At 36.8% G+C, this 12,895-nt stretch overlaps 1 protein-coding gene across 7 annotated transcripts in view; it reads right to left on the bottom strand.

Annotated features, from left to right (window-relative positions):
- The window catches only part of SLC4A10 (solute carrier family 4 member 10), a 295,709-nt gene that overhangs the window by 154,468 nt on the left and 128,346 nt on the right, over positions 1–12,895 (bottom strand). For all 7 annotated transcript variants that reach the window (XM_030325195.1, XM_030325192.1, XM_030325198.1 and 4 more), the window contains exon 3: positions 5,747–5,893. In XM_030325195.1, the coding sequence (XP_030181055.1) occupies positions 5,747–5,893 (147 nt within the window). The remainder of the gene's footprint in view (positions 1–5,746; positions 5,894–12,895) is intronic.

Raw genomic sequence — 12,895 nt, 5'->3', positions numbered from 1 at the left:
CATCACAAAATAGCTTTCTGAAGTCATGTTTTCTATATTTGCTTTCTTATTTCCTGAAGCATATGCACAATTTACTATATAAAACTAGAAAACTCCTAGGCTTAATTCCATGGTTGTGCTAATTTCTATAGTACATTTGTGTCCCATATTTTACCCAAGCATTTTATACAGTCTATGGTTTTTAGATGTATTTCTACTGCTTATAGATTAACTAATTATAATTGATCTACCTCCTATCATCTTTCCTGTTATGTTCTTTGTTGGGAGGCTAAGAAACAAATCAACATTAAAGTGTTCTGAATTTCCCTTGTTGTCTTCATTTTTTCACTGACTTCAGGTTTATGCTTCAAATTTATCATTTTTAAACAACCCATTCATGTTCCCGGTTGAAAATATAATTTCAAGGCACCCAGGTGGTTCAGCTGGTTAAGCAGCTGATTTTGGCTCAGGTCATGATCTCACTGTTTGTGAGTTCAAGCCCAGCGTCGGGCTCTGCGCTGAGAGCCTGGAGCCTGTTTCGAATCCTGTGTCTCCCTCTCTCTCTGCTCCTCCCCAACTCACGCTCTGTCTCTGTCTCTCTCTCTCAAAACTAAACACTAAAAATTGAAATATATATATATATATATATATATACATATATATATATATATACACACATACATACATATATAATTTCAAAGTACAAAAGGTAAATATAAGAGATTACATGAAAAATAACAAGATGCCAGATTTTAGCAGTTTTCTAATATCAGAATTGATTGTAATAGGAAGGAGAATAATCATCACATTCTTATACAAACTATCATGTTTATTACGTGCAGTAACAAAAGTAGGTTGAACTTATTTGCCAGCATCAAAAGTGTTTTCTATAATCAAAGCATCACCACCACCACTACCACAAAGCTGAAAAGGTGGATCTATCTTTGGACTCACCTAGGAATCACAATTCAATCATCAGATCCGGCAGACTAGAACGAACCATTGCAGGTCTGTGATATATGCATAATCTCTTTTGGCGACAGTAAAGGCCTGTTCACTTGTATCTGGATGCAGCACTAACACAACCGGGTCCCTAACAACACTGCCTTACACAACTAGGTCATATAATAAAGTGGGATCTGGCTGATGTTCCTCATACAGTTTGGTGACAAAAATTTCTTAAGAGTGCCAAATTTCAGGGGCGCCTGGGTGGCGCAGTCGGTTAAGCGTCCGACTTCAGCCAGGTCACGATCTCACGGTCCGTGAGTTCGAGCCCCGCGTCGGGCTCTGGGCTGATGGCTCAGAGCCTGGAGCCTGTTTCCGATTCTGTGTCTCCCTCTCTCTCTGCCCCTCCCCCGTTCATGCTCTGTCTCTCTCTGTCCCAAAAATAAATAAACGTGGAAAAAAAAAATTTAAAAAAAGAGTGCCAAATTTCAAACGTTTACCCCAAAATCTTTTTATTAAATTGATGTTTGCTCCAGAAATATGAGATAAATTATCACATGTCTCCACAGATCCATACTCCAATTTACAACCTAAACTTCCAGGTTCCTGGAAGCAGAGGGGGACCTATGCTCCCTCACATTCTCCTTTATCCTATATCACTTTGGAAACTGAATTCTGAAGAATTTTCAGTCACCTGTAAGAATGTCTTCAAAATATTTTCTTTGAAATCCTTTCAAGTAAAATAAATATTTTTTAATGTTTATTTTTATTTTTGAGAGAAAGAGACAGAGATGAAGAGAGAGTGGGAGCACGGGAGGGACAGAAAGAGAGGGAGACACAGAATCCGAAGCAGGCTCCAGGCTCTGAGCTGCCAGTACAGAGCCCGATGCGGGGCTTGAACTCACGGACTGCAAGATCATGACCTGAGCTGAAGTCAGATGCTTAACTGACTGAGCCACCCTAAATATGCCCCTAAAATAAATATTCTTAATAAATATTCTCAGAAATTTTCTATGAAGTCTTCAGCATAGTAATCTCATATATGCTCACAGATATATCAAAGCAGAATATCAAAGCCCAAATCAAGTGGGATGGTGTTTATAACATGGATATGACTGGGTACTTGATTATCAAGGCACCTGAACTGACTGTGGGTTAGGAATAAAGACAGATGATTGGTCCTGAAGAAGCTGAAAAAAAAAAGTGAAATCTAGGAAGTTCTACTGCTTAGAGACCACCAGGGTGCCAAACATTTGTCCCTGATAAAACAGATCTTAGGTCTAAATGTCAACAGAGATACTCAGATGGTTGGGGGTGGAAGGAAGTAGGTGGCATCCAAAAATAGTGGCTGACACATCAGAGGGAGAATCTGGGCCACCTGACTAATTTCCAGTTTTACCAAATAAAGAGGCAGAAGCTTCTTCGGATCAATGGTTCTTGATCCTAGCTGGATATTAAATCACCTGGGATACTTTTTAAAGAATAACAGTGCCTAAGGAAATATCCAATATTAATTGAAGTCTTTGAGGGTGGGGCCCAGCATCAATATTTTTTAAAGCTCCTCAGATGATTCTACTATATAACAGGGTTTGACAAGGAACACTCTAGAGCTTTATTTGTCAACTTGTAGTGTGTATATCAGTTATCTAAGTATATTATTAATGTACAGATTCTGATTCGAAAGGTCTGGGGTAGGGCCTGAGATTCTGCATTTCTAACAAGCTCCCATGTGATGCTAATATCACTAGTTCATGGGCCACACTTGAAATAGCAAAATTTCTAGAACAGTGGATCTGAAGCTTGGCTGCACATTAGAATTATCTGGGGGTACTTCAACCAAATACCTACATTTAGGCCCCACCCCCAGAGATCCTGATGGGTATGGGGCTTGACCATAAATATGTTCTGAAAACTCCTAAGTGTAGTCAATGTTGAGAACAACTGTTGTGAAAAACTGACATACTGCATTAAGTCATAAGAAAAAAAAATGATGTCAGAAGCAGGGGGAACAAGTTTATTTATGTTTATTTAGTAAGCATTTCTCAGGTGATGTGAATATATTGTCTCAAATACTAGAAGATGAAAGCTCGAAGTAACCATTAAAGTTTAGCCCAACATATATAATCCATTCTCAGAATCTAAGAGAGAATCTGTATATAAGCAGGTGGAGGATTGAATGAGAAAAATCTACCTAATTTTCACTTTATTACATTCCCAGACTCCACCTCAGAAAACAAAACAAAACAAAACAAAAAAACACCTGAAAATGACGGGGACCCTTATATACCTCTGAGCCCACTGACTCAGAGATGACCATCCTTATATCATGCAGGTGAAGATTCCCAGAATACGTTTCCTTACACACTCCAGACAACAGTCATTCTAACTCTGGCAGAAATACATGCTACTGGGGGAAGGTTAATGCTCTAACTATACGCACTGATTGAAACAAGGAGCATACTGATGCCAGTGCCTCTCTAAGAAAAACAACTGGGAAACTATACAAATACTACAAATTAATATATAGTCAAAATAATCTGAATGGCCCAAGGGAAGATCATACCTCTGAAAATTATCCACTTCAGGATCAAAAGAAAATGCCCAGCAATAGCTGGGAATCATCAATAGACTATAAATTATAAACAGAGACTCTATCAAGCAGAACAACAAAAACTAGTTAGGAAAGGACAAGAGGAAATGTAAAGAAAATAGTACATGATAAGAAAAAATTTTAAGAAAACTAAAAATGCAACCACAAAATAAACCAATAACAGAAATAGCAAAATGCAAAACTGATATTGCAGATAATCAAATGGATAATATGAGAGACTAACTTTAAACTACAGAGGAAAATGACAAAGAGCAGATATAACTAATCCAACAGGCAGATAATTAATATTCACAAAGAAGATAACAAAGGAAGTGGAACAGAATCAGATAAAATAGGAAAATGTGCTCTAAGTGGAAAAATATCAGTATATGCACATTGGAAAGGCTTTTTAATACACCCACCATTAGGCCTGTCTTAGCAAATTTCTTAATTAAAGGGACACAGAAAAATGTCTATAAGCATTCAGGCTTAAAAGATACAATGTTAAAAAATGAAAGAAAAAAAAAACACCCATAGAGACCATAGACTTCTCTGCAACACTTATTGAAAACATATTGAATAAAGCAATATTTATAGAATATTAAGAGCAAAATTGTTACCCCAAACGTTATATGCCACTAACTTCATATCTGAATACAAGATAATGACTAGAGTGGTATTGTGGGTTTGAGCGGGGGTCAGGGATTATCTAAAAAGGGAGTCTCTCTCATGTTTAAAAGATGCTGAGAATAATCCAGTTGCAAGGAAGAGGTCAACCAGATTATAAATTGTGTACATTTCCAGGTAGGAGGAAACAGGAAATAAAACATAACTGAAAAGAAAACTCCCTTGTTACATCAAAAGAAAGTTTCAGATACAGGCACATAGGAGAGAATTGGAATGAGTTGGTTCTGATGACACATCTTCCCTCCAAAGTAGAAAGCATCCGCTAAGTGATAGTGAAAAAACGGATGTTGAAGAATGATGAAAAAGTTTGAAAAATAGTCAATTTGAAAATCAAAGAAATGCAATAGAACTGGGAGGCACTGTTGAAGGTTGATTGTGTCATGAATTTAAATAGTTACAATCTGCCCTGCTGAATGATTATGGTCAGCACAGTGGGCCCATTGTGGAGGCAGGGAGAAAGCAGGAACATGGAGGGACCCCCAACATAAGTATGGTTAAGTGGGAGTAATCGTATGAATAAAATTAAAACAATAAACCTATGATATTCAGAATATTAGCATAAGTATTAGTAAAATTATAGGCTATGAAATCAGAGTAGAATAATAAAATAATGCAAGAAAGATGGCAGCATGGATAGAAAAAAGTAGAGCGGTCAAGGAGTTGCACAGGTAGACAAGAAGGAGAGACACATGTTCTGAAAGCATTGACGATCTCAGAGCAAAGTAATTATGGTTGAGTAGGGGAACTAGGTGCAGTGAAGGAGAGGGTGATAAGAGATGGGAAAGCCAGATTCTTGGTTATGTCATGAACACAGGTATTCATGGCACTCAGAAATTGTTAATAGTTACTGTATCACTATAGTTTGATGTTCTGTATCTACTTCGAAAGGAAGAACGTTCAAAATAGTAGAATGTCCATGTCTTAAGAGGGAAATTTGGGCAGCATCAGCAATGGTTTATGTGGGAACTTAATAAAGACATTTCCCTCTGGATTTTTAACTACTTCCAGCAATGACTATTATTTGAATACGTGTGTGTGTGTGTGTGTGTGTGTGTATGTATGTATGTGTGTATATATATATATATATATATACACACACACACACACATATATATACATATATATGTATGTATATATATATACAATAAAGGGTTTATACAACTAAGTTTTACTACTTATGTGTATTTCCTCAATCACAAGGCTATATAAATATATATAATTATATATTATATATTATATACATTATACATTATATATAAATATATATATAATATATATATACAATAAAGGGTTTATACAACTAAGTTTTACTACTTATGTGTATTTCCTCAATCACAAGGCTAAGCCAATTCTCAACTTCACAAAGCACAAGTTGTGTTCAATCAAGTTTTTTTATCTCTCACTTCTCCCCCATCTGCCCAACCAACATCTTTTGTAAAAGTATAAACAATTTTATGAGTATGAGGCATTATTGCTAATTATGGATTTAGCAAGTATATTATTACCATCGTAAATTTGATAAAAAACAAGGAGAAAGAGTCTTACCAAAGGAAGGTGACTCCCTTCCATCCTCTAATCCCGAATCTCTCTCTCTGTCTCTCTTTCTGTGTTTATGACCACGATGCCTGTGACGTCGATGGCTTTTTCTTCCTCCCAGGGGCACATGAACTCCAATAAATAGTGTCCGATGACCTTCATCAGAAGCAAATGCACAAATTAAACTCTGAATTATTCCAGAGTACAGAGGATAATGATTTACATATTAATGGAACTCCATTCAATTCAATCCAGCAAGTCGTTTTAGAATGTTTATGATATGTACATCTTGGGGCTTAGCACTGTATTTTTGCATTTATACCTATTTGAGTATACCACAAATCTATCACAAACACTTATAATACTAATTATTTGGTTGTATATTTTATAATCACCTTTAATTTATTGTCTTAATCTCTCTGTGTCTATTCTCCATAGTTTATAATTATACTCGTCTCATTAAAAAAAATAAACAAAGCAATTGTTCTGTTTTCTCCCTACCTCCAACTAATGGTGTTATCTTGCCAGTTCCCTTCCCTTCACAGTTAAGTATGTGAAAAAAATCACTATCTAATAAAATAGATTCCACCAAGGTCCCCATTAATGCCAAATCCCATGAAATTTTTTCAGGTCTGTTATTTCTATCTGTGGCACTTGATACTTGACCACTCTCTTCTCTACGACCCCTTTCTCCTGGTACTCCTCCTCCTCTTTTGTTTTGTTCCTATTAGTTTTCTTTGCTGGTTCCTCTTCTATTCACCCACTCAAGGTTGGATATCCCCAGATTCCATCTTTGACCTTATGATTTCAGCTGATACATACATATTATGGGCTTTGAGATCTAAAATTTGATGCCAGATTGCTCTCTTGGACTGTAGGCCTATGTATCCATCCACCTATCAGACATATTACTGCGATATCCTTTTCACAGGCACATCAGACTCAACATGCCCGTGGAATTAGTCCTTTTCTTTGTCTCCCAAGGATCTACTATCATCTATCTTAGTAAGTGCACCATCTATCCAGTCCTCTCAAAGCCCATCTAAGTTATCATCAGGTCCTCCTTTATATCTCTTAAATCCATTCCTTCTTCAGTATTCCTAGTGCTATTCTCTTAGTTGGACTCTGATCCTCTCTTACCATGACTCTTAGAACATTCTCCTTACTGCTTTTTTTTTTCTTTCCTAGCTGCATTCTTGTCCCACCTCTTATCAATCTTGAATGCTGATGGCTTTTTTTTCTTTCAAAAAAGCAAATCTGACTAATTATTCCCCTGCTTTAAACTCACTGATTATTCGCTGTTGCCTGTAAGATAAAGCTTTTAGTACTCTATAAGACCAAACAGTATCTTGCCTCTGCCTATTTCTCTGGCCAGGCTTCTAAATACACTCTGCTTCACAAACTATGAGCCAGTATGAGCCCCTTCATCCCCTGATAGCCAGATGTTCTCATGTCTCTGTTTTTACTTAATATTGTTCTTATTCTTCCAACTGTAGGAAATGTCTTTACCTTGTCTCTCCTGACTATCTGATAAATACCTACTCATCTTTCAAGTCTAGTGTAAGGATTATGCCACCTATAAAATTTTCTATACCCTCTCACTCTAAATACAGTTGACTACTCTCTCCCTTAAGGACCCTCTAGTGCTTAATCAATAACTCTTTTTTTTTTTTTAATTTTTTTTTTCAACGTTTATTTATTTTTGGGACAGAGAGAGACAGAGCATGAACGGGGGAGGGGCAGAGAGAGAGGGAGACACAGAATCGGAAACAGGCTCCAGGCTCTGAGCCATCAGCCCAGAGCCCGATGCGGGGCTTGAACTCCCGGACCGCGAGATCGTGACCTGGCTGAAGTCGGACGCTTAACCGACTGCGCCACCCAGGCGCCCCTTTTTTTTTTTTTTTTTTTTAATTTTTTTTTTTTTTTAATCAATAACTCTTAATTGTAATTATTTACCTATAAGTAGTTTTCTTCCTAGGGAAGGCCAATATGTTAGTCAATTTGTATCTTTAGCACCTGACACAGTGCCTGGCATACAGCAGATGCCTAACAAATGTTTACTGAGATAACAAATATTTTATTGAGTGGTATTGTGCTAGGTATCAAGAATACAAATATAAACAAGATATTATTTTATTCTTATAAGTCAGCAGGTTTCAGCCCTTCCCAACTTGTATAAAAAGTGGAACTCACAAGTGTGATATATTGCCCTGGGTATCCCTGCCTTGAACAAATATATCAAAATCAATGAAGAGATATGAACCCCAAAACAGACATACATTAACCTGTGCATTCAATACAATCACAAATTTCTTCCTTTTATTTTAGTTAACATACAGTACAATATTGGTTTCAGTAATAGAAATCAGCGATTCATAACTTACATACGACACCAAGTGCTCATCACAAGTGCCCTCCTTAATACCCATCAATACCCATCACCTGACATTATTTCAATGTTAACTAGAACAAATAATCTAAAATGTATAGGGAAAAACTGAAAGAAAAATAATCAACAACATTTTGATGAAGCTTAGGGAGGGAGAATTTACCTTATCAAATATCAAAATATACCACAAAGTTGTATACTTAAAATAATTCCCAAATGTTGGCACCTTAAGTGTTAGTAATTTCAAATTACTTGGACCATTGCTACATTCTTATTCTCTAATATGTTGAAGATTATTAATCAGGGAGAATGTGCAAAACAAGAAAGAATTCAGATGGAGTCTTGTATAAAACTAGCATTTAAGAATCAGAAAAAAGAGGGCGCCTGGGTGGCTCAGTCCGTTAAGCGTCCAGAGCCTGGTGTTGTCTCAAAGTCATGATCTCACAGTTTGAGTTTGAGCCCCACGTCTGGCCCTGTGCTGACAGCATGGAGCCTGTTTGCAATTCTCTCTCTGCTCTTCCCCCACTCGTTCTCTCTCTCAAAATAAAGAAATAAGCTTTTAAAAAAAGAATCAGAAAAAGAGAAACCAAAGTTTAAAATTTAAAAACATGAAGTCACAGGCTTTCAATTCAATATGGGAGATTAGGGGCGCCTGGGTGGCTCAGTTGGTTAAGTGTCTGACTTCAGCTCAGGTCATGTCTAATGATTCATGAGTTTGAGCCTCACACTGGGCTTGCTGCAATCAGCACAGTGCCCACTTTGGATCCTCTGTCCTACTCTCTCTCTCTCTGCCCCTCTCCCCCTCTCATAAATAAAGGAGATTAGATACCTGCTTTTTATCTCTATTTTCTCTGTTAACTATCTTCTTAATGCCAAGTTAGGAAACAGTTTCCTTTTTCTCGTTTTAAAGTTTATGAATTTATTTTGGGAGGGCAGGGTGGGGTAGAAACAGGGAGAGAGGGAGAATCCCAAGAAGACTCCACACTGTCAGTGCAGAGCCTGACAGAGGACTCAAACCCACAAACAATGAGATCATGACCTCAGTCAGTCAAGAGTCAGAGGCTCAACCCACAGAGTCACCCTGGTGCCTCTAGGAAACAATTTCTTAAAGAGAACTAACCATAAAAAAATTGTTAATAAGTTCTATTACATTTAAATCAGGAACTTGTCTTCATTACAAGAGTTGGGGAGGGGGGCAAAAACATAAAAATATATTTCTAACACATATAACTGATAAAGGACTAATAAACCAGATATAAAAAGAAATCCTACAAATCCTAAGAAAAAGATAAAAACTGAATAGGAGCACAGGCAAAAATTTTAAATAGACACTTAAGAGACAAGAAAATACAAATTGCTAATATGGGTAGGAAAAGGTGCTCTACTCCACTAGCTCTCAGGGAAATGGAAATTGAAACCATAATTAGATACCTCTATACTCCCACCATCTTGGCAAAAATTGAAATGGTTGACAATTCTATGTTTTGTTGTGGTACAGACCAGTTTCTCATCTAGTACCAGTAGTATTATACAGAACTACTTTGAAAGAATATAGCATTTTTATTGAAATTGACAATATGCATACTTTATAATCCAACAATTTCCCTAGACCCTAGAGAATTGCATGAAGATGTAAAAATGTATAAGAAACATGTATAAGAATCTCTATAGCTGCACTGGTTATAAAGACAAAGTGCTGGAAACAACCCCAAAATACATTAACTGAATGTATAATAAAGTAGGAAGGTATCCACACCATGGGATATATACAATAATAGTGAACAAACCACAGATATGCACAACGTAGAGGAATCTCACAAACAGTACTGTGCAAAAAATGTATATATAATTTGCTTTATAAAGCTTTAAAAATGGAAAAACTAAAATATTTTGCTCAGAGATGCATATATAAGAAAAGATTAATACAAAAATCAGAATAGTTGTTTACGTCTACAATAAAAGTGAATAGAAGCTGTGACTGGGGAGAGGCACATGAGGAGCTTCTGGGGCATTAGAAATGTTCTGTTTCTTGATACAAGTTTTTGCTTCAATAATGTTTATGACAATTTATGCATAAGATTTCTGCTCTTTTCTGTATATATGTTTCATTTCAAAATTTAAAAAATCAGGGGTGCCTGGGTAGCTCCATCGGTTAAGTGTCTGACTTCAGTTCAGGTCATGATCTCATGGTTTGTGGGTTCAGGCCCCACGTTGAGCTCTGTGCTGACAGTTCAGAGCCTGGAGCCTGCTTCAGATTCTGTGTCTCCCTCTCTCTCTCTGCCCCTCCTCTGCTCATGGTCGGTCTCTCTCTCTCTCTCTCTCTCTCTCTCAAAAATAAACAAACATTAAAATTTTTTTAATTTTTTTAAAAATTTTTAAAATTAAAGAAACCAATAGGGGAGAGTTGCAAGAAGGGGACAGTTAACCAGTTTACATGCTATAAAGAAGTCATAAGATTAAGACTAAAAATTAGTCGTTAGGTTGGAAATTAATGTTTACTGTTACCTTCTTAAGAGCAATTTCAGTGAATGAGGAAATGAGTAAACTTGAGGAAGTTTAGGGCTTTAAAGACAGTGGTAGTTGAAGTAAACCTTAAGATTGCAAAGGTTTCTAATAATTACTGATCAAGATAACCATTCCCTGATGGATAAAGATAAAGGATACCATGGACCCAAGGGGCAAGTCTAGAGGCCTGGCTGGGTCTAGTGAATATTGTCTTTGTCTGTGAAATGTAGATTTGATGGGTATTTGCCCAAAGTAAAAAGTTGCCTAGTCAAGACTTAAAAAAACATCTGAAACCATATCCAAGCATAATCAGATAAGAGGATGCCAAGACACACAGCTGAACTGATGTCTTGAGAACATTAAATGCAAGGAAGACCAAGCTGAAGGAGTTTCCTGAGACACAATCTTGCAAGGCTGGTGAAAATATCAAAACTCACTTGGGTAAACAACTATGATTGACTTGCTGGATCACATGGTAAGCTTATGCTTACCTATATAAGAAAGTGCCAGACTGTCTTCCAAAGTGGCTGCATCATTTATATTCCAACCAGCAATGAATGAAAGTTCCTGTTGCTCCGCATTCTTGCCGACATTTGATATTGTCAGTATTTTGGATTTTAGCTATTCTAATGGGTGTGTAGCAATATCTCATTGTTTTAATTTGCAATTCCCTAATGACAAATGATACTGAGCATATTTTCATATGGTTATTTACTGTCTGTATTTCTTCTTTGGTGAGGTGTCTGCTCAGATCTTTTCTTATTTTATACCTGGATTTTTGTTTTCTTATTGTTGGGTTTTAAGAGTTATTTATATATTTTGGATATAAGTCCTTTTCAAAACAAGTTTATTTATTTATTTTGAGAGAAACAGAGACAGTGCAAGCAGGGGGTAGGCAGAGAGAGTGGGGGGAGGGGTGGGGTGGAGAGAGAGAATCCCAAGCAGACGCCACACTGACAGTGCAGAGCCCAATGCGGTGCTCAAACTCATGAAAGTATGAGATCAGGACCTGAGCTGAAACAAAGAGTTGGATACTTAACCAGCTGAGCCCCCCAAGTGCCCCTTGATATAAGTCCTTTATCAGATATGCATTTTGCAAGAATTTTCTCTTTAGCTTGTCTTTTCATTCTTCTAAGTGTCTTTCATAGAGCATATGTTTTAATTTTAAAGAAGTCCAGTTTATCAATTTTTCCGTAATAGATTGTGTTTTGGTGTTGTATCTAAAAAGTCATCACCAGGGGCACCTGGGGGCTCAGTTGGTTGGGCATCTGACTTTGGCTCAGGTCATGACCTCACAGTTTGTGAGTTCAAGCCCCACATCAGGCTTGCTGCTGTCAGCCTGTCAGTGCAGAGCCCACTTCATAGCCTCTGTCCCCCTCACTCTCTGCCCTTCCCTCCATCTCTCTCTCAAAAAATAAATAAGAAACATTTTTAAAAATTAAATATTAAAATAAAAAGTCATCACCAGGCCCAAGGTCACCTAGATTTTCTCCTATGTTATCTTCTGCACTCTGCACAAGTTCCTGTTTTACTTTTAGGTCTATGATCCACTTTGAGCTATTTTTTGTGAATAGGTGTAAGGTCTAGACTCTAATCTAAATACTGAATTCACTCATTAGGTATTTGTTCCAATGAGTTTAAAGCTAATGTCCACATAAAAACATGCACACAAATGTTTATAGCAGCTCTGTTCATAATTGTCAAAAAAAACAGGAAACTAAGATGTCCTTTAAATGAATAAACACTGGTACAGACATTAAATGGAGTATTATTAAACAATCAAAAGAAATGAACTATCAACCATGAAAATATAGCTTTTTCTTTAAGGTGTCTCGAATGAAGAAACCCTAAATTCATATTGCTAATTGAGGAAGTCAGTGAAAAAGCTATGTACTGTAGGATTCCAACTATATGAAATTCTGGAAAGAGTGAAACTACAGAGACAGTAAAACTATCAAAGATTTTCAGGGGTTCAGGGAGAGGCGGTAAGAGTGTTTAAGTAAAGCACAGGGCATTTTTAGAGAAGTGATATTGTCCTGTATGATACTGTAATAGTGGATATGTAATCTTATAGATTTGTCAAAACTCATAGAAGTGTAAAAAACAAAGAGTGAACCCTAATAATCACTATGTAATTCAGTTAAATTCCACTAATGTAAAATATTAGTAATAAGAGGAAATTGTGTGCAGGGAGGAGAGGGGCATCTGTACTTCCTGTGCAACCTCTACAGACCTAAAACTGCTCTAAAAAATAAAGTCTTTTA

Source organism: Lynx canadensis, chromosome C1 (assembly GCF_007474595.2).
Source record: "Lynx canadensis isolate LIC74 chromosome C1, mLynCan4.pri.v2, whole genome shotgun sequence".
Classification (NCBI taxonomy): Eukaryota; Metazoa; Chordata; class Mammalia; order Carnivora; family Felidae; genus Lynx; species Lynx canadensis.
Note: the sequence above shows the minus strand (reverse complement) of the source record. Positions and strands in the feature narration are given on the sequence as shown.